The sequence below is a fragment of the Solanum verrucosum genome, unplaced genomic scaffold, assembly GCF_900185275.1.
Source record: "Solanum verrucosum unplaced genomic scaffold, falcon-dt-bn FXZP01000040.1, whole genome shotgun sequence".
Classification (NCBI taxonomy): Eukaryota; Viridiplantae; Streptophyta; class Magnoliopsida; order Solanales; family Solanaceae; genus Solanum; species Solanum verrucosum.
In genome coordinates, this window is record NW_026020323.1 from 3,501,030 (window position 1) to 3,524,044 (window position 23,015).

Genomic DNA, 23,015 nt, shown 5'->3' on the forward strand with positions numbered 1-23,015 from the left:
AAGGTGATCAAAATATCCATCCTTTTTCGTGATTTTCGATAGACACTCAACGATCTTCACTTTTATGCCACACTAATTGCATTTTCGATTGACCAAGATGTGGATTAATCTTCCCTATACCTTACACGAATTACCCTTTGGATTGACCCATCAGATGGTTTGATTTATCTAATCTATTACAAAAATGGTCAATTGTGCTGGATGACAAGTAGTTACTACTACTAGGTAAAGGAAAAACTAATTTATAGGCACGTTACTGACATTTGTTACTTGATTTTAGACAAAATGGCAAGAAGGGTACGTAAATATGACATTATTGAGACGTTTACAAATTATTGTTTACGCTAATTAGAAGCTCATAAGATATCAAAAAGTTCTCTAGACAAGCCTTCCTGTGACATTGATAGGTATAAATATCCTGCACATATTTCCAAATCACTATTTCTTGACTTTTACCTCTTTTACTGTTTCGCTTGACTAGGATTTGAAGTTTATGTTGTCAATATTCTAATGTTTTAAAACTATTGAGTTCTAAATTAATAATTGTACAAATTCAATAAATTTCTTAATACAACCACAATATTTGAACTAAAGAATTGATATTGATTTTGATTGAATCTGTAACCAAACCGCTACTTCCCCTGATTACCACACCTCCCATTGGGTTAACATATAAACCAATCTAAAAAAATGATTCCTATTAATATGGTGTGACATTGTTTGATTCTGCCCTAAACTTGTATGTTCTTTCACTTTTTCAAGAGATGTTAACTATTTACAGAAATCGTACATCTTATTCATAATCTCCTCCCCCCTCTATAAACCTTTAATATGGAATTTTATTTACACATTCAACACTTTCACCCTACCTCTTTTCACTTTATCTTCCATTCACCTTCTCACCCTCCATGAAATCTAGCATAATTTTGTCAAAAATCTCACCAAGATTTCCATTTGTTTTACTAGGGACTCTCCAAAAAAGTCACCCAAGCACGTGAAGTTTGTCCATACCACATGGGTCATTGCTATTTTTACATATAGATTAAGGTTTTGTCCATGCATACTTGCTTACTTATCGTGCTAGCTGTGATTGGTTTGCTAGACTCAAACCTACGTGTCAAAGAACACTAATTTGATCAACTTTAATCATACATTATCCAAACAACACGTGTGAATGTCAATTCTTAAAGATCCAGGAGCTAGACTCTCTTTTCTATGTTTAGGTTTCATGTCATTAGTACAAATAAAAAATATTATTGTTATATATACCTTTCATGTGACAACCTTGCTACTTTTAATGTTTCTTGTTTTACTAAATCCGTATCCTTACTCCAATAAACAGCTCATTCTATGAGAAAATTCAGATACAAATGAATTAGCCAATATTCTCATTCCTGTTGTATTGTATTATACTGTTTTATTTTAATGAATATAACATTTGAATAGACTATATCATGTTCAATCATGATAGGGATAAACTTATAATTATTAGATAATAATTAAACAAAAACAAAATTAAAAAAAAAGAGAGGAGAAATTCATGACGCGATCACATCATATTGATAACGATACAATAAGCAGCAACCATCCAAACAAGGCGTAAGTTAAAAGACTCACCTAAGAAATATAGTACTAATTACATTGCATAAATATGCTTAAAGGTCCAATCATCTGCAGCAAATGTTACTTATGGCTTATCCTGTTTGTGGTCCTGTATCTTACTTAACAAGTAATTAATTAAGTATAGGTTTTAGCTTTCTAATTATTTACATAACAAACCATGTATAGTTTGTGGTCCATGAACATTCTCGTGCAATGCTGATATTAACATGATTTAGTCCTCAAATACAGGAAAAATTAACATACTTAGAAAGTCATCTGAAAAGCATATTCCAGTTTAATCAAACAAGAATATACAAGAAAATTCACAATGATGTTTCTTTTGATAAATTGTACTTAAATCAGTAAAAACGCCAATGATTTTATACTGATTTAGGCAGGACGGGACGGAACGTGGATTTCCTCCAAACCAATTTTATGAAAATCATCGTAAATAGTTCTTTGCATCTTTTTGCACTGATTTTATAGTACACTTATCTTTTTTAGAAAAGGCTTAAAAGAAAATCATAGCTATAACAATTATTATAATGGATACCATAATGTATACATGAATGATACCATTTATGAAGAATTCATCCTAATGACTTCTTCTTTTTAAAATTTCTAGATCGAATAACTTCTTTTTTGTGTGTGAGATTTCTACAAATTTCATTTTGTTTGGCTATTATGAAAGTGGATTAAATAAAAAATACTTCAGCATATTCTGAAATGATTTTTTTTCGAGGCAGCTGTCTTAATTGTTGAAAAGTGTTACTAGAAGATATTTTAGTGACAACTCAGCAAGTTGTTAGGAAAAATGTTAATAGAAGATATTTTAGTGATAACTCAGCAAGTTGTTAGGATATGCGAAAGTTTGTTATAGGTCCATGAATGTTAATGTTATTTCCTGATTTTCTTAATTTATTTGATTTTTATTCTTCTGAAAGTCAAGTATTATCCTAAATGCTTTAACTTTTCTTTCATATTTGAGTTATTTCTTTCTTGGAAGAAATGTTTGAAATTGTATAAATTGAAGACTCCTCTTCTCATACCACAACACAAATAGCATACATAATGTAGTCTTTTAACAATTTTTTTTTGTGGAGATTATTCTCCCAATAGAGTTTATGTTTTTTAATATTAGTTTTCAATATGTAGGTCACTTGACCAAATCATATTAGTAATATATTTTTAAGTATGATTTTATTTATCATTTGATTTATCAACCATATGATTTGTAATGGTAAGTTTCCGCATGACACCCTAATTATTTTCGAACCCAACAAGTGGTATCAGAGCTAATGGTTCAATGATCTAGGTTCATCAAGGTTGAAAACAGGTTCAAAGCGTTTTCAAATCAATTTGCAACAAATTTGATGATAAATAAAAATTTTGTCCAACTACACTTAAGAAGAATATTAAACCATATTTTCAACAATACTGCTGCTCCATCCTTAAAAACAAAATCAATTTTCAACTCATGCTTACTTTAACACATGGACTCCAACTTTCAACCCCTACAAACTTTTAATGTTCGGACTCCACTTTTAACTCATATATCTTATTTTTAACGTATGAGCTCCACTTTCAACTCATGCATATTACTTTTAACGCATGATCTGCACTTTCAACCATGCTCATAACTTTTAAAACAAGGGCTCCAATTTTTTATCCATATCAATTTTTAAATTATGATAAACAACATTGATACATGAAGATTGTGTGAAGAAGACATGACAAAATTTGTCTAGAAAATTCAGCCAAAATGGAAGATTTGTTAGGGTTTTATTCTGATTTTCTTGCCTTGTTTGACTTTTATTCTTCTATTGAAAGAAAATCAAAGTATTACCATAAATGCTTTAATTTTTTTCTCAAAGAAAAGTTTAATTTTCTTCCATATTTGGGTTATTCCTTCCTTGAAAAAAATGTTTGGAACAATATAAATTGAAGACCCCTCTTCTCATACCCCAACACAATAGCATCCACAATATAGTTTTTTAATAGTTTTATTTATGGGGAACAAATTATTCTCCCAATAGAGTTTATATTTTTTTAATATTAGTTTCACATATGTAGGTCACTTGACTAAATCATATTAATAATATATTTTCAATATGCTTTTATTTGTTATCTGATTTATCAACCATATGATTTGTAATTTTAAGCTTTCGCATGACGTCTTAATCACTTTTGAGCCCAACAGTGAGGTAATTAGAAGTTAGTGAGCTCATAAATAAAATTTGTACAGTGCAATTACATTCATTCTAATAAGATCGATCAATTATATTTTGATTTGCTTCCATTTTCCACTTATTGAGGAGTGTTCATATGGTGAAGATCAAGGATCTTACACATGGTATCAGAGCTCGTGTAATCTATCTTCATTAATGCAGTTCTGAGATCTTTAATCTTCTCTATTGGCCGGTGTTTGTTTCATACTGAATTATCTTTACCCAGTTGAGTACATCACCAACAATGGCTAACAATACAACTTTGAATCAGAATAGTGGAGCCAGTCCTAATGTAGTGACAACCGATCAGCATCATTCTTTGTTTCTTCAGCCAAATGATACCCCAAGTAGTTTTTAATCTTAATTAAGCTAACAAGATCAAATAACTATGCTTTATGAAACAGTTCGATGAGGATTAGCTTGTTAGGCAATAACAAATTAGAATATTTAGATGGTAAATATCATAAGGAAAAATTTGATGTCTCCATACACGATTTGTGGTAGAAATGTAACACTATATTACTTCCATGGATCATGAATTTTGTTTGCACTGAGTTACTCAGTGGCATAGTGTATACTACCAGTGCATGTAGGTTTTGGGTAGACTTAAATGAGAGATTTTTTTGACAAGGTGAATGGGTCTTAAGTGTTTTTCCTTCATAAGCAAATTGCTACTCTCACTCAGGGAATGACCTCAGTGTCCACTTATTTTTCTAAATTGAGAGAATTTTGGGCAGAGTTTGATGATCTAGTGCCTTGTTCTAACTTTAGTTGTGCTGAATCTATGAAGTATGTGGAATATTTTGAGTATCAACGACTTCTTCAGTTTCTAATGGGCTTAAATGAATCTTACTCCCAATCTAGCAATCAAATTATGATGATGCTTCCCACTCCTTCAATCAACAAAGATTATTTTCATGACCCGCCACTTTGCCCTTCAAATTTGGCATAAGAATAAGGAGGAAGAATCTAGAGTTATGGAGAGGTTAGTGAAAAACTCTAGAATTCTCTAGATCTTTCCTTAGAAGACTTTAGAATGCCTTAGAAAATATCTTAGAAAGCCTTAGAATTCTCTAGAGTTGTAGAGAATTCTAAAAAGGGACTATATTGTAAATATTTAGGGACTTGTGTAGTAATTTTTATTTACACTTTAGCTCCTTAAGAAGTAGTATAAATAGATGGGCTCTTATTTGTAAATCATCCAACCAAGTGTTAAACATTCCATAAAGCAATACAAATCCTTCTTCCAAAGCTCTCTTCTTTTTATTTCCATTCTCTTAGCGATCTTAGTTTCAAAGGACTTACTTGAGCTTACAAGAGCGTGAAAGATTCGTGAGTAAATTATCAAGTGCTACGCGAAGCTTTAGTGAGACTCTAAGTCTGTGACAACATGGTATCAGAGCAAAGGTTTGTCACTAAGAGAATGGCCAATGAAGGAGATTTTAATGCCACTAGCACCACCAACGTCAGACTGGATAGTGGAAAGAAACTCCGCAAGGGAAAGAAGCACCACAAGAGTAGTGAAGAAATGCTGCTCGATCCTACACCAAGCGAGGCACTAACATCTCACCCACCTTCGACCACCGAAGAAAGTGATGATAAACATGGCGATGAGGTCATTGACATCACTACCGGAGAGGAATGGGTCGTGAGGATTGAAGTGGCAAGGCAAATCGTAGAGATATTAGGCCGGCGTTTGAACGAGGTCAATGACAAGTTCAAAACTCTAGAACAATTCACCCTTGAGAAGAATGGCAACATCTGCAAGGAGTTGGAGGGCTGCCAACGTCCCGAGTTTGAGATGAAAGAGGTTATCACTTCCTTGGAGTGTCGGCTCATGGAGGCGTTAAGCACGATTGAGACCATGAAGGCCGAGATGAAAGAAATCAAGGAGGGCATGGAAGTTAGAGGATCATCGTCATTCGATCGGGATAGGGAGGCCAAAGTTCGAGGCTTTCAAGCCACCTATGTTCAAAGGCGTCTGTGACGCACAATAGGTGGATAATTTCTTATGGCACTTGAAGAATTATTTCAAGTGTAATCGAGTGAAGAGCGATGAAAACAAGATCAACATCGTTGTGTTGTATCTTTCGGAGATGGCTATGCTTTGGTTGAGGCGTAGTGAGTCAGAAATATGGAAGGGGCTTTGCACCATCAACACTTGGGAGCAATTTCGAGTGGAGTTCAAGAAGGCTTTCTTCCCTAACAACGTCATCTATGAGGAAAAACATAATTTTAGGGAGTTGAAGCAGAGGAGCAACATACGCGCATACGTGAAAGAGTTCACCACCGTTCACGCTAAAGATTCCCAATCTCACGGATGAAGATATGTTGTTTCATTTCATGGATTTGTTGCAAAATTGGGCCAGGACAGAGTTGCAAAATCGACAGGTCAGGACCATCGATGAAGCCATCATGCAGGACAAAGCTTTGACAGACTTCGGGTATGAAAAGCCCGACAGAGCCAGAGAAGATGAGATGAGATGTAGTCATGACCAAGGTGGGGGAGATCATGGCAAAATCGAAGAGCAGCGACCGCATCCCAAGAATCACTACAAGAAAAAGGTTCAGTTAAGACCAACATGTAGGGATGAGTTAATAATCCCGTCACAAAAAAGTATATATTTTGAGACGAGATTATATTTCGGTCCTAAAAGTTATATGTTATTGAGAAGGTAAAAAATCTCGTCCCTAAGAAAACTAATGACTCGTCCCAATTGTAATTGAGAGACTTAGCGGGAGCGCCAAAACATTGCTAAAAAATTTACTAAAACCCAAAAAATAATAATTCTGAAAAGTAGGCGGCAAAAAGAAACACTATTTTCTAAAAATAAAAAAAAAACGTTTTTCTCTCAAAATCCATTGGTCACGTTTTTGCCCTATACGTAAATTCTCAAGTCCAAAAGTCTCTTTTTCATCTCGATCAACTACAACCTAGGGCTATTCATCTCTGCCTTAAATCCTCTGAACGTATTCTCAGCAGCAACGTTCTCTCAACTGCGAATCCAAGGTATGGTGTCTCTTCTTCTTCCTGTTTACTGATGATCATATCGTTCGCTCAACTCAACAAAGTGTCTCTTTTTCATCTTGGTTAACAACGACCTAGAGTTATTCAGATCGATCTGCCTTAAATCCTCTGTACGTATTCTCAATAGCAACATATTTATTTCCTTTTCATAACTGCGAATTTAAGGTATGCTGTCTCTTCTTCTTCTTCTTGTTTACTGATCTTTTGCTCAACTCAACAGAAGCGTCTCATTTTCATCTCGATCAACAGCAACCTACGGTTATTAGGCTCTGCCTCAAATCCTCTGTAAGTATTCTCAGCAGCAACTTCTTTGTTTCCTTCTCTCAACTACGAATTTTGAGTATGATGTCTCTTCCTCTTCGTCCTGTTTACTAATCTGTTGCTCAACTTTGCCCTATTATCTTATTTTATTGAGTCCAGATTCTAATTAAAAGTTTAATTGTTTTTGAAGTGTATTCATGTTTGTAGTATATTGTGTGTTCAAAGAATCACATTACCCATAATAGAAAGTCTATTTTAGAAAAATAATTATGAGGGCACCCTTCCTCTTTTCTTCTCTGTTTCATGATTCCCCTCTTCAATGGACACCAAAGTCCCTTGTATTGAATGAATATATGATTCTTGTTTGATTAGTTGTTGATTAAACAACACAAAGATTCTTTACAATGGAGTCTTGATCGACTTGTAATAATAAACGTGATTATTTTCTATATACTACAAGTTAAGTACTCGGCTTTCTTTCATTAATGTGTTACGGGTCGTGAATCGGCAAATATTTTAACATCACTGATTCACTTGTATTTGAAGTCTTTAACCAGTGAATTAATTATAGCGAGCAATAAACTTTATTTCAACGATTGACAAGTAAATAGTTATTTTGGTCATTAACCTGATTGTCTTAACCAACGAATCATGCTTAAGTCTTAACATGCTTGATCTAATAAATCATCTGATCATATAGAGCATACAAATTTTCAAAAAAAGAAACTGTACTTCGTCTCTTATCCTACAAGGTGTTCTCACACAAGCAACATAGGTTGTCTCCTTCGCAATGTCCTTTATGTTCTTCTTCTCCCTTCTTCTCTTTTTCTCTCCTTCTCTCCTTCATGGTTTCCTTTTTTTAATGGACAAAACAGACCCATGTATAAATAGGTATATGAGTCTTGATGGATTAGTTGTTGACTGTACAACATGAAGTTTCTTTATATTGGAGTCTTGATCGAGTTAAGTAATTGTCATCTTTTATTAATGTGCTACAAGTCGTTAATCTACACAACTGTTAACATCACTATTTACTTGACTTTGGAGTCTTTGAACAATTAACTAAAGATAGTGATCAACAAATAAGTCAATTTGAATGGCCATTTATGTCATGTCTAGTCAACAAACAACTACTGGCTTTTAAAAAATCACGTCAACTAATCAGATTGTCGAAGAAAATAATTATAAAAGATGGACGAGAAAGAAAGCATGAGTGAAAAGCTAAGGATATCTCAAAGAAAACCTTCAAAATTCTGAGAAAGAAATCTAAATATGTTGCTTTGTAAATGGTGTTCTTCTCTAATTTTGTTCAGTTTGCTCATTTTCGTTATTCATGGTTGTTGTGTCAACATATTGGGAGGAAACAAACTTTAACACTTGCGTCATACATTACCTATTTGACTCCTACACTAATGATCGTGAGAAGATGATGAATTGTAGGAAAAACTACTGTAATGTAGTTATTGACTTTCTTTAATAAATGATGAACACATTAGATGGAGTGAAATTCAAATAAGTGATAACATATGTGAACTAAAGATCAAAGCTACTCGACTAACTAAATGTATGACAACTTATGAACAATCTAGAAAAGAAACATATGTGATCATTTAAACGAGCAGCTTATTGCCTCAAAAGAGAAAGGTCTAAAACAAAAAACATAACAATTTTACCTTTCTAGCAACTGATATGTTGCTTCTTCCTTCAGCCTCTTTAACAAAAAGGGCTTCAACACCAGTTGAGTGTAACACAGGGAAAGAATTGAAAACCGTTTGAACTCGAAAGTACTATTTTCTACTTTCTTGAGTTGCCTTGGTCCCTTTTTCTTTGTTGATTCATGTTGCAAGCACTCTTCTATTGATCATCAAATTTATGTATACTTTTTTTTCCAGTTAATAATAGCTTGTACAGACTTGTCATGTACAATGTTAAGTTAAGTAGGATATTAAAATTTGAAACATTAAATTCTTTCCATATTATTATCAAAAATTATATTAACATTAGTTATTGTCATTTGAAACTATATTGCAATTCCTTAACTGAAAAAGTAGCCAAGGTCTACTAGAAATTGTGATCTTAGAGTTCAACTTAGTTGTGTGCATCTAATTGCAACAAGTTGTGTGCATATTATTATTTTTATTTCGTTTTAAAAAAAATAATCTAATTTTTATGTTTTCTCTAAGGTTATGGCACCTAGTAAGCAATGGATGGAACTTGTTGACAATCGACTTGATGAAGTCTATTTAGCCGATGTGCAAAAGTTTTTAGATTATGCCTTTCAAAGAACAGGAGAAGAACATGAAATACGATGTCCATGTGTCAAATGTTTCAATACAATTCTAGGAACTCGTAAAACAGTTGAGACACATTTGCTAGTGTATGGTATAATTCGAAACTATACTTTCTGGTATCACCATGGAGAACGTTTGGGTGAGCCATTGACTGAATATGAATCTGAAGATGGAGATGGTGATGCAGTAGAAGAATGTAAGAGTGAGGATGAAGTAGAAGAATTGTTGAGAGATCTATATCCTAATCTTGACGGAGGAAGTACACACACAGATTGTGATGATTTACTTGAGGAGGAACCAAATGTTGAAGCAAAATGTTTTTACAACCTATTAAAGGATTTCGAGAAGCCGCTGTACAAAAATTCAAAAGCTTCAAAGATTTCTTCTTTGATCAAATTACTTCATATCAAAAGTATTGGTCGTTAGAGTAATGCGTCATTTACAATGTTATTGAAACTATTAAAAGATGAGTTATTGCCTGATGACGCTGATTTGCCAAACTCATATTATGAGGCAAAAAAGATAATTCATGAACTTGGGCTTTCTTATAATAAGATTTATTCTTGTACTAACGATTGCATGTTATACTGGAAGGAGGATAACTACCTCGATTCTTGTAAAATTTGTGGTGCATCGAGATGGAGAATTAATACACATAGTGGAGAAATAAAGAATAAGAAAGGTAAAAAGATAGCTTCAAAGAGCTTATGCTATTTTCCCTTAAAGCCTAGACTTCAGAGGTTGTTTATGTCTACAAAGACATCTTCTCTAATGACCTGACACAATGATGAAAGAGTTGATGATGGAATAATGAGGCACCCAGCTGATTCAATGGCATGGAAGTCATTTGATGAACTTCATCCTTCATTTGCAGTTGACCCTCGTAATGTTCGACTTGGACTCGCTAGTGATGGATTTCAGCCTTTTCGAAATTCAAAAACTTCACATAGCATTTGGCCTGTTGTTCTTATTCCTTATAATTTACCACCTTGGTTGTGTATGAAACAAGAAAATTTCATTCTGTCGATGCTTATTCCTGGTCCAAATGGTCCTGGAGATGCAATTGATACATATCTCCAGCCTTTAATAGAGGAATTGAAGGAGTTGTGGGATGTTGGTAATGAGACCTATGATGCATCAACTAGAAAGAATTTTAAGTTGCATGCTTCTTTGTTATGGACCATCAATGACTTTCCAGCTTATGGAAACTTATCTGGATGGAGTACAAAAGGAAAACTGGCATGTCCATGTTGTAATAAGAACACAGCTTCAATTCGATTGACTAATTGTAAGAAGCAGTGTTTTATAGGTCATCGGCGTTACCTTCCTCTTAGTCATAAATGGAGAAATGAGACAAAGTCATTTGATGGTACACAAGAGAAAAGTCCCCCACCGAAAATGCGTTCTGGTATTGAGATACTCAATCAAGTGCAAGATCTTGAAGGACTACAGTTATCAAAAGATCCAAAGAAAAGGAAGAAGATTTCACATGAAAATCGAAATGATAATTGGAACAAGAAAAGTATCTTTTTTCAACTTCCATATTGGAAGTGTCTCTTGTTGCGACACAATTTGGATGTTATGCATATTGAAAAAAAAATATGTGATAATATCATGGGGACAATAATTAATGTCAAAGGAAAGACCCAAGACACAATTAAAACTCGGCTAGACTTGCAAGAAATGAACATTAGGTCGGAATTGCACCCAATTCAAAATGGGGAGAAATTTGAAGTTCCAACTGCATGCTACACATTGTCTCCTGAAGATAAGCACAAATTATGCCTTTTCTTAAAGAATCTAAAGGTTCCTGATGGGTTTTCATCTAATATTTCTCAATGTGTGAACCTAAAAGATCACAAGATATCTGGATTGAAAAGTCATGATTGTCATGTTCTTCTTCAACATTTGCTCCCTCTTGCACTTTGTGGAATGTTGTCTAAAGAAGTGTGTGAACCGCTGATTGAATTATCTATATTTTTTAGTGTGCTTGGATCAAAGGAGTTGAAAATTGATAACTTGGAACATATTGAAGCACAAATTCCAATAACACTTTGCAAGTTAGAAAAGCTCTTCCCTCCTTCATTTTTTGATGTGATGGAGCACTTACCTGTTCATTTAGCTAGTGAAGCTAAGATTGCTGGACCGATTCATTATCGGTGGATGTATTATGTGGAACGATGGTTATATTTTTTGAAATCTCTCATTGGTAATAGGGCATGTCCTGAAGGTTCTATTGCAGAGGGCTATATTGCCATTGAATGTATGACCTTATGTTCGAGGTATCTGCATAGAATTGACACAAAGTTCAATAAGCCTGAACGAAATTATGATGGGGGTTTAAAAAAATGTGATGGAGGCTTATCTATATTTTGTCAATCTGGAAAAACTCTGGGAGCTAAAACCCCATATGAGCTTGAAGCAGATGAATTAGAACAAGCACATATTTACATACTATAGAATTGTGATGAAGTCTTACCGTATCTCGAGTATGTAGTGTTCTTTCAAATCATCTCATTATTATTATTATTTTCGTCAGGTTAATTTCATATCTATATGAAATTCATGGTTTACTTCAATTTTGTAGAGAGTTTACATAAACTCATGAGAATGCTCGACACTTGTCTGATGCTGAATGGAACAAACAATTTATTGAATGGTTTAAAGATAGGGTGAGTAATACATAAACATGAAATTTGATATTATAATATTGTATTACTCATTCTAAAATAGTCAACGTAATCTTGTTTATAGGTCGCACAATTGCACAAAGGAGATGATAGTCGTATGATGGAAGATCTCCTCTCACTTTCACACGGTCCTACCAAATATTCCACGCATTCTAATGGTTATGTTATTAGTGGATATAGATTTCATGTAGAAAATTATGATAAAAAGTTAAGGACTCAGAATTGTGGTGTTGTTGTATTGGGTGAGAATGATAAAGATAGTGAGAACCTTGATTACTATGGAGTTTTAACAGATGTGATTGAGTTGCAATTTGTCATGGATAGAAGAGTGGTTTTATTTCGATGTAATTGGTTTGATGTGTTTGATGAAATAAAAGGAGTAAAAAAAGACGAGTATGATTTTGTGAGTGTTAATCCGGCTAGATTACTGAAAACAAATAAGCCCTTTGTTTTGGCTAACCAAGCATCCCAAGTGTTCTGTGCTAATGATAATTCCAACAAAGGTTGGCAAGTCGCGATGAAGACTTAACCTCGTGATTCCTTTGAGATTGTGGAACAAATGGATGACGATATTGTAGAGTTAGGAAGTCCTTCAAAAAAGAAACGAAAAAGAACTAATGAGGTGAAGTATATTTATTATGAATTAGTATATCTGTTGTTACACATTATTGAAATTAGTATATTTATAGTATATTTATCGTGATTCCTTTGAGATTGTTGAACAAATGAATGATGATATATTTTTTATTTTTGGATGTTTTTGCAGGTTCAAGATGAAACCAATCAAGACTGAAAGTGAGGATAGTTCAACTACGAAGAGTACTATGAGATATACTTTTGTTGCGCCTGGTGCTATTGGAAAGGGACGAGGACGAGGACAAGGACTTAAATCCTTGGGTGAGAAAGGGAGTATGCCAACAAAGAAGTTATTTTCTCAATCTAATGATCTTGTTAACCATTACATCCAAGAAATTGAAACAAGTAAGATATATTTATTTTTTTGGTTAAATGAAAAATTGTATTCAACCAGTAATCATTATATACAAATTCGCTACTTGGACTTCCCTAGCATGTGAATTAACCTATTGTCTGTTCTCTTCTCTATTACTCTCTGTTTTTTTTTTCTGTTTCAGAACCTAATCTTCTCTGTGAGTTCTTGTCATTATTCAACAGCTTCTTATGTTTCAAAACACTTTGTTAAGGATTAATAACATGATATATTTTCTATATGTTCTATAGGGAAGACTCGAGGACAAGGACCAAAAATTTCTACCATGTCTGCTAGTCTAGGAATGGAAACGATGCATAAGAATGCCCTGACTCTTGAGAAAGAGAACATGAAAAGTAGCATTTCATCTCCTGCATGTACTAATCAAGTTAAGCAATACACCCAAGAAGTTAAAACAAGTAAGTTTGTTTTCAGATTTGTTATGTTTTCTTTTTAAAAAAACAATGTTATTTTGATGAATTGTTATATTACATTTCTCAGGTCCAGGGGTTATAGGAAAGGGATTAGAGAAAAGATCTGAAGTTGAAATGTCTTCTCAAGGTACAAGATCAAATTCTACCATGTCTTCTAATCAAGAAATGCGAACCATGGACAAAAATCCCTTGATTTGTGAGGAGGCTATGCAAATCAATATTTCATTGCCTCCATCTGTTGATCAAGTTATGAAACACAGTGAGACAACTGAAACAACAGAAAAAGGTATTGAATTTTGAATCCATATGTTATTAAATTGTAGAACTGAATTTGATTACTATAGTCTTTATAAAACTATGAAACTGTAGGCTCATCTAATCCTAAAAAGGTAAAAAGAGTTCGAGGGAGCAACATATACAAAGAAGTAGCTACACTTGAAATTGGACAGAAGCTCACAGTGACCTTTTACAATAATCGAACAGTTGGAACAAATAGCAAACTATTTTCGAGGCATCTGGGAAAAATTGTTCGTGATCGTAATATTTGTCCTTTGGGAGTATCATCATGGAATGATATTAAACAAGAAAAGTTGAATCACATGTGGGCAGCCGTTGAGGTAACAAATTGCACCTGATTCAAATTCGTTATGGTTATCTAATACAATTGCGTATTCTTGTCCATATAATAGTCGTTGAGGTAACAAATGTTTATGTGATTCAAACACATAGTTGTTTGTCGAATGATTTTCACATTTCACATGTGGTACTGAATTCAAGTATATGTGAATCACATTTGCTACTGAATGTTTTTTCTAAGAGATCAAAAAAAAAAAGCAGATGTAGGAGATATCTGCTACTGGAATTTTAGTGTGCTACTGGAAAAACAGACGTGCTACTGAATTTCTTTTCTATTGAAATGTCTGCTTATTCTACTAGAAGAAGAGATCTTTTTCATTTTATGATGCTTTCCTGATAGGTTTCCCTTGGTAATAACTCAACTCATGCTTCAATAATTGTAGCATAAATTTGAGGCTGTGGACATGAATGATCATCGTGATCATATCTTGGGATGGATGAATGAGTTATGGAACAAATGGAGAGGATACTTGCATGCAAAATATGTGAAGGATAAGCCTATCCATCAATCTCTTAGGACTATTCCAAGGGGAGTAGAAAAAAAGAATGGGAATGGTTAGTAAAGGAACATTTTGCTTCTGAAAGTTTCCAGGTATGCCTACTGATTAAATAGTATATTTTCCAGTCGTTTACCGCTTGATTTCCCTCTTTAGCACCAAATATACCCAGTTGTTTGAACCATGTTACTGAAATAGTTGTCGTGCTTTGAATTGTTGCATCACCTGCTTGGTATAGACTACTCCATGAGTCCCTCAATATCTAGAGCTGACCACTTACTTCTCATTCTTGGTACAGTGTGTCATGAGGTTTTTTGTTCTCTTCCAATAGTTCCATTTTTATAATAGGCAGATTCTATTTGGACAGTTCCAGTATTTCTATGCCCTGTACCTTGCCACTTCTTAGTGCACTGCATTTCGTAATGTTAATAAATGTCTCGCTAATGAAAGAAATATATAGGATGATGGGATGTGGAATTTCTGTTTAACCATTGCGAGTGAAAATAGCATGTTAATAAATTAATAACATATTCCTCATTCACCAAACATGACAAAGTAGAAAGAAGTAGGAATACCTCTGACAAAAGAAAAGAGGAAGATGACAGTAAGTAAAGGAAAAATAAATTACAAACTAGTCCTGTGACTTAACTGACCTGTAACAGTAGTTCGGAGCAGACCAAACTGTAACTTTCTGATTATTGAACATCCATTTACATCCTTCCATTAATAACTGATGTGCGCAGCATATGTAGTCCATGATGATGTCAATGCTATTCTCAAGATTAGTATTGTTGTGAAGACATTTTAAGAAGTTGCTTCTTTTGAAAGAAAACATTATTTGCTATTCTCAATATATTTCTCTGTTTGTATCAATAAGTGTTGTATATATCTGGGAGAATTTTGCTGTCAGTTCTTGTGATCACTTATTGATGAGAGAATCAAAGTAGTAATGACAACATTGCTGCAGCAGTAACATTGAAGTAACATTGAAGGATAACTGAATTTCCATTAGGATGGATTTCCAGGTGGACTTGACAGAGAACTCAATACTCTTGTATATGGCCTACTCGAGTATATGTTGCATTAGTTTCTTTTGGAATATCTTCTAGTTTCTTTCTTTTCAAACAAAGTAAAAGCTACGAACTAAGACAAATTTTTGTTTAGGCAAGAGGCAGCAGAAATGCAGCAAATCGAGCTAAGTTAAAGATGCTTCATCATATTGGTAGTAAGCCTATTCGAGAGATTATTTATCAAAAGGTACTAGCGTAAAACTATTTCATGAATGAAATATTTATGAGGTTTGTGTTATTTGACATGTTTGACTTTGATGTAAAGGGCGGGAAAAATGGCAACCCACCAGATTTGGCGACTATTTTCTTTGAGACGCGTAAGAAAGATAACAAGTTTGTGGAACCTGAAGCAATTGAAAAACATGTGCGTTTGATCAATTGAATATGTCTATTACTTGAAATTGTTATGTGTTTTGATAGAAATTGTTTTTTTATAAAAAATTTAGGCTCAACTCAAAGAAATGGTTCAAGCCGATTCATCTCTACCTAGCATAGAGATTGTTGAAAAATGTTGTGGACCTCAAACTCGTAGCCATGTATTTGGATTTGGGGGTGGAGTAAAGGCGAAAGACTTAAAAGGTGGAACTTCTTCGAAGGCTGAATTATTTTCTGCGCTACGTTCAACTCAAGAGGATAACAAATGCTTGAATGAAGAAAATAAATCCTTGAATGAGAAAAACAAATCCTTGAACCATCGCTTGTCTACCTTGGAAGATGCAATGAAACAAATAATGAAAATGAAGGAATTATTTGCTGCTCAACAATCAAATGTCCAACCTACAACATCTCCTATTTCAACTGAATGACCTCTACTTTTTTCTAATGACCAAGTAAGCACCAAGATACCAGACTTTTTAGTTTTTTTTTTGTTGATTTGCATATAGTCATTTTCTATTAAGACTAATTCTAGAAAAAAATGATGGTAACTAATCTTTTCCAACTAGAACTTAGTACCTAGAATTGTTTGAATCCACCTTCATCTCTACTAGTTTTCTTGTTCTCATTATCTATGATCTTAACAGAACTAGTTAATACTCAATCAAACATAAGTGTAGATACTGCCCTTAGAAAGTAGAAACTGATCTCATGTCGGCTGGTTGTTATATGTTTTTCAGAATGTATGTATAGTTAAGTAGCTTGATGTTATGAGGAAGATTCGATGTTGGATAGCTGACTTGTTTGTTTATTGCTGTCTGGGATTCTTCACAAGTGTTTTTGGCCATAGTTCCTAATTGTATGAGATTGGTTTTTGAAGCTGTGAAATTGGTATGATGTTTTAGATTCGCCAAAGCTGCTACTTTCGTTCTTCGTCTATTTTTGTGAAATACAGCCGCTCATGTGTTTACGCAGCTGAAAAAAAAAAGTTTCCAAAATCACACTTAGATCTGAGCTCAATTTCTGTTATTCTCTCTACGGTGCTTGGAGCTCATTTTTGACATGTCCTTATTTATATGAAAGATCACTCGTCCAAACTTTTGCATTGGATTGTCATGGGCATAGCTCTTTTAGTTTTAGGAATTATTCTCCACTTCACATATGCTATTCCTTCAAATATGCAATTATATACATTCAATTATGTCTGTGTAACCTCAGGAGCAGCCGTGTTAGTGTACTCTGCTTTCTTCATTCTGGTCGACATTTTGAACTGGAAGTACTTATTTCTACCACTAGAATGGATTGGTATGAATGCCATGCTTGTTTATATGGGAACTCTCCTTTATGGCATCTTTGCTGATATATTGTTTTGGGCTATTGTTGCTGGCCTACTTCATTGATTAGACATATATTTGGAAGCTTTAGTTCTAATGAAATTTGCATCTTTTGCTTGTTTATTATATAAGATTAGATGTAGCATTGTAGTTGAAACTAGAAAGAGCTTCATCTAGTCATGGGTCTCACTGTGATTTCTTTTCTCTCTGAGAACAAGTGACTAAGAAGTTCAATACATCTTGCACACCAAATGAACAATACAAATATCATTGATTTTTCTAGCTTGTAAAAAAAAAAAGATGCACAACTGATGATGGAAGACTTTCTTTCAAGCCAACATTATTCAAGAGAACCCTATAACAAAAGAAGCTCATAATGCTTACTTCATTAATTTAAATTTTCTGCACAACTGCACATAAGTGTTTTTCTCTATTTGTTAATTTCTGCACTGCTGTATTTGGACAACTTCTTTATATGTTAAATTTTCTGCACACAAATAGTATTTGAATTCTTAGTAAATGCATCTCAATGATTTTCTAATTGATTTTTCTTATGTTCCGCAGCTTTTGTGGATATTTCTAGATAACACGTGGTGAAATTTTAACAACTTTTGGGGTGAGCGATCTATCTAATTCTTGTATAAATTCAATTTGTATACCGATAGTTATTTATCGTTTTTTAAAATTTTGAACTTGCAGATTTTGAAGGTTGAAGTTTCAAGTCAAGATACAAGCTTAGAAGAAATGGACAAGCTTGTTATTAATTTGCTACGAATGTTATGCAAAACTTGATAGTACATAGTCTAACTCGGATGTTGGCTAAGTTTTTTGAAGAACATATTGAAACAAATTAACCTCATGGGATTTTGACCAATTTTTAATTAATCGAACTCTTAATCTCTATCTACTTGTTTATGTCTCCCTATATCTTCTTTTGGAATCGAAAGTTTTAATTAGTAGAAATTTAGTATTTGTTGAAGAATTTTTTTTCTTGTGACACCAATTGATCTAGGACCATTAATGGCCAATCTAGGACCAGAAATATCTCGTCTCTAAAGAATAATCTAGGGCTAGAAGTGTTTCTCGTCTCTAAAGAATAATCTACGACTAGAAATAATTCTCATCTCTATAACGAATCAAGGACCAGATCATTCTTGTCTCTAAACATACTCTAGGACCAGGTCATCCTCATCTCAAAAACTATTCAACGACCATGACAATATCGTCGCAAAAGCTAATCATGGACCAGGTTGTTCTTGTCTCTAACGATTACTAAGACCAGGTGTTCATGGTCGCTAAAAAGATTTAACGACCTGAAAATAGAATTTCCCAAGTCTATTTGAGACTAGATATGTAGTCTCTAAAAAGATTTAACGACTATATTTTTTCCCGTCTCAACTACCATTTAAGGACCAGTATTTTGTTCCCGTCACGGAAGATCAATAGCGGCGGAGGCGGTTGCGACGGGTGGCGACCAGCATTTTCTGGTCTCAAATTTGCATTTGGGACCGGATTTAAATCTTCAGGGACCAGATTTCCCTTCCTTAGAGGCTGTTTTTCTTGTAGTGAATCATGATACATATAGGTCTAATGGCAAGAAGTCTAGATGCCCTGGCAACACGGAGAGTAAGGCAAAAACTACCAAACGAAATCATTGCTACATATGCGGTGGGTCGCATGGCTATGCACGGTACCTTGAATTGAAGAGACTTGGTGCTATCATGCGAGAGCGGAAGGACAATGATGAACAAGAGCAACGACAAGGTGCAGAGACGACACTATTGGGCTTAATAGGACTATGCATAGTTATCACGAAGCAGCCAAGGAAGCTGAGAGAATATGACACGCAGTATGCCGACATCACGATTAATGGAAGACCCGCTCTTGCTATGGTCGACACGAGTGCAAAGACCAACATTATGATCAAGACGACATCAATAAGGTTGGGGCTGAGTTACAATCCAAGTAACGCCCATCTCAGGACGATCAATGCACCACCGACTCCCGTGTGTGGAGTCGCGCATGGAGTAAGCATCACGCTAGGCGAGTGGCAAGGTAAAACCAACTTCATTGTCGCTCTTTTAGACCTCTTTGATATCATTCTAGGGCAGTAGTTCTTCCAAGAGTGCCATGCTGTGATAGATCCTTACCTCCAATGACTTTTGGTCATGGATCAAGTAGGATCATGTATGGTGCCCCTGGTTAAGGTACCAAAGACGGAAGGACAAATCTAACTAACAGTCATGCACCTCGTGAAAAGCCCTAAGAAGAAAGAGTCGGCGTTTATAACCACTATTGCAAGTTCGAAAGAAGAGAATGGTTCTAAAAAGTCCTTACCACCATGCATAGGGAAGGTTCTAGAAGAGAACAATGTTGTGATACCAAGGGAGCCACCAAGGCGTTTGCCTTCTAGGATGGAGGTAGATCATAAGACCAAGCTAGAAGAGATAAGGAAGCAGCTGAGGGAGTTGCACAAGGGAATTGATCGAGTCAATGGACTTCATTATATGGATTCGTGAGTAAGTTGTCAAGTGCCGCACGAGACCTTAGTGAGAGTCTAAGTATGTGGCATTATGCTATGATCATTTCAGAATAAAGAATGAGATATATGGATTCTTCCTCCCATAGATGAAAAATTGTTATGGGCACAACTTTGTTCAGTAGCAAGGGAAGTCCTCACACTCGCAATAACTATCCTCGAACTAGCTACTCTTATAAGCCTAAGAAAGTGACCTTTACTATGATCATTGTCACTTCACAGGTCACAAAAAGACCATTTTCTGCAAGCTAGTAGGCTATCCTCCATATTATAAGTTTAAGAATAAATCAACCCTCAGGATACAAGATCTTATGCAAAGGAGGGTGAAACTGGCAAATCCCATCCATCTAGGAGCAATTTTGGCTATACAGGCAACCATATCAAGGGGCAATTCGATCATACTCTTGAGTCTGATAGTTATCATCCTAGTAGTACTACTGGTAAATGTTTTGGCTTCTCTGTCAATTTTGTAGGAACTTATCCAATGTACAATGGACAACCCTATGACATTGATGTTTTTGGTACTATCCCTCAAATTACTGAGCGCCAGTACAATAAGATGTTGACTATGCTTGGTCCAGAACAAGATGAAGTCCATCAGCCCCGACAACAAGTATGATTTCATGTGCTAATGTTCCTTCTGATAAGGTTAAGTGGATAGTAGACTTATGGGTTCTATGCATATGGTCAAATCAGTTGATCTATTGTCTCAAACTAAGAAGGTGATTCAGGGTAAAATGTACTTTCTTACAAGAGGAGTAACCGTGGTGAATTGCTTGGGATCAACTTGTTTTTTCCTTGGCCAAGACGTTACTAATGTCATGCATATACCTGAGGTCAAATACAACTTGTTGTCTGTTTCTCATTTAACTAAGGAGATAAAGTGTGCAATACTCTTTTATCTTGATTTCTGCATCTTTCAGGATCTCCCTAATGGCAAGGTGAAAGAGATTGGTAAATAAGAGAATATCATGTATGTGTTCACTTTAAGTCACAGGAGAACTCCTAATACTACTACTGCTTTAGTCACTATTGTTGGGCATTCTTCCTTTCCTACTGCTAGTATTAGTATGAGAAGTGTCATTGATAGTCTTAGTATGAGTAGTTTAAGTCGTTGACATATGAGGTTAGGTCACACCTCCTATGCAAATGTAAGACAACTATTATGTCTTACTTTTAAACATTGGGACAAGTGCATCAATAGTTGCTATATATGTCCCTTAGCCAAGCAAACCATACTTTCTTTTTCTTTAAGCACTACTACTTTGCTTGTTGTTTTCAACTGGTTCATGGTGATGTTTGGGGATCATATAGAGTTCCCACTTGTAATGGTAAAAGATACTTTCTTACTCTTGTTGATGACTAATCTAGGTATACTTGGTTGTTTCTATTACCATCTAAAGCTGAAGTAATTGTTGATGTAAAAACCTTTATGCTCATGATGAAAACTGTTTACTCTTCTGCTGTGAAATACTTTAGAACTGACAATGGGTGTGATAAATATTAACTCATATATGATTGCCTTGTTGAACTCCTTGGGTACAACATAATAGGAAAGCTGAGAAGAGCACAAAAACTTCCTTGAGGTGGCCACGACTCTCATGTTCCAAGTTGGTGTACCAATCAGATTTTAGGGTGAATGTGTGACCACAGCCAATTACATTATTAACATATTACCCTCTTATACTCTTTAGGGTCAATCTCTTTTTTCAAAGCTTCATAACCATTCACCTTCTCTGATTCACATGAAGGTGTTTGGATGTCTAGGTTATGTTACTCAGAGAAAAGTGGATAAATTCTCCTTAATGGCCATTCCAACATTCTTTCTTGGTTACTCAACCACACAGAAGGGTTATATTATGTATGATTTTCATTCCAAGGTGTTCCTGATAAGTAGAGATGTTCTATTTTAAGAGGATTCATTTCCATTTAAAACTGCATCTCTTTCCACTTCTCCTTTATTCCCTCTGCAAGATACTAACATTAGCTCCACACCAATGAAGAATGTTATATTGTGATGTTCCACCTACAGAAGTTCCTCATGTTTCTCCTCCTACTAATCCTGTAGTTGTTAGTGATCCTTCTGATATTGTTTCTCCTCCCCCTTTTCCTACAGCTCCCACTATTGCTATTCAAGCCAGAAGATCGTCTAGGCAGATTAAACCTTCTATTTGGATGAGTGACTACATTTTAAAAGGTCAAGCCACTGTTCATTGTTGTTATCCTATATAAAAAATGGTTAGCTATGATCATGTGTCTCCTCTATTTGCTACTGCCTTGGCACTTTATTCTACTATTAAGGGACCCACTTCCTACTTAGAGACTGTCAAAGACCCTCAGTGGGTATAGGCTATGCACGTTGAGATTCAGGCCTTAAAAAAATAATCATACATGGTCTCTAGTTGAACTGCCTCCTTGTAAGAAGCCTATAAGGTGTAAATGAGTGTTCAGTGTGAAGTATATTGCTTCTGGTGTTATGGAAAGATACAAAGCTAGACTTGTGGCCAAGGTCTATAGTCAACAAGAAGGGTTGGACGACATTAAAACCTTTTCCCCGTGGCAAAAATGGTTACTGTAAGGTCTGTGGTATCTGTAGTTGTAGCTAGACATTGACCTATTTTTCAAATGGATGTACATAATGTTTTTTTGCAAGGAGACTTGACAGAAGAAATGTATTAAGTTCTTGCTGGGTTTTCTAGCAAGGAAGAGAAGCATGTTGTTTATAAATTTCATAAGTCTTTCTATGGGCTTAGACAAGTACTTAGGCAGTGGAACAAAAAACTCACACATGGATTGGTGAAACTTGGTTTCTCACAAAGCCATTTTGACTATTCTTTGTTCACCAAGACAATTCAGAAAGAGTTGGTGATTGTCTTTGTATATGTAGATGACTTGTTGGTGACAAGAAGCAATAAAGACCTGATCTCGCATATAAGAAATAATCTGAAACTAGAATTCACAAGGAAAGACCTTAGGGAGATGAATTTCTTTCTAGGAATTGAATTTTCCAGATCAAAGGGAGGTATAGCCATGAGCCAGAGG

General features: G+C 34.9%; 2 protein-coding genes and 1 pseudogene across 2 annotated transcripts in view; 2 read left to right on the top strand and 1 right to left on the bottom strand.

Annotated features, from left to right (window-relative positions):
* Positions 1-23,015, bottom strand: part of LOC125835590 (protein TIFY 10A-like) — a 713,864-nt gene that overhangs the window by 103,278 nt on the left and 587,571 nt on the right. The gene's annotated exons all lie outside the window — the stretch shown is intronic.
* On the top strand, positions 10,221-11,870 carry LOC125835567 (uncharacterized). The gene has a single exon (XM_049514681.1). It carries the CDS (start codon positions 10,221-10,223, stop codon positions 11,868-11,870), a length of 1,650 nt encoding a protein of 549 aa, XP_049370638.1.
* On the top strand, positions 12,201-16,531 carry LOC125835568 (uncharacterized; annotated as a pseudogene).

Coding starts and splice junctions, on each gene's coding strand:
- LOC125835567 (XM_049514681.1), top strand. CDS start 10,221: ATGAGGCACCCAGCTGATTCAATGGCATGGAAGTCATTTGATGAACTT.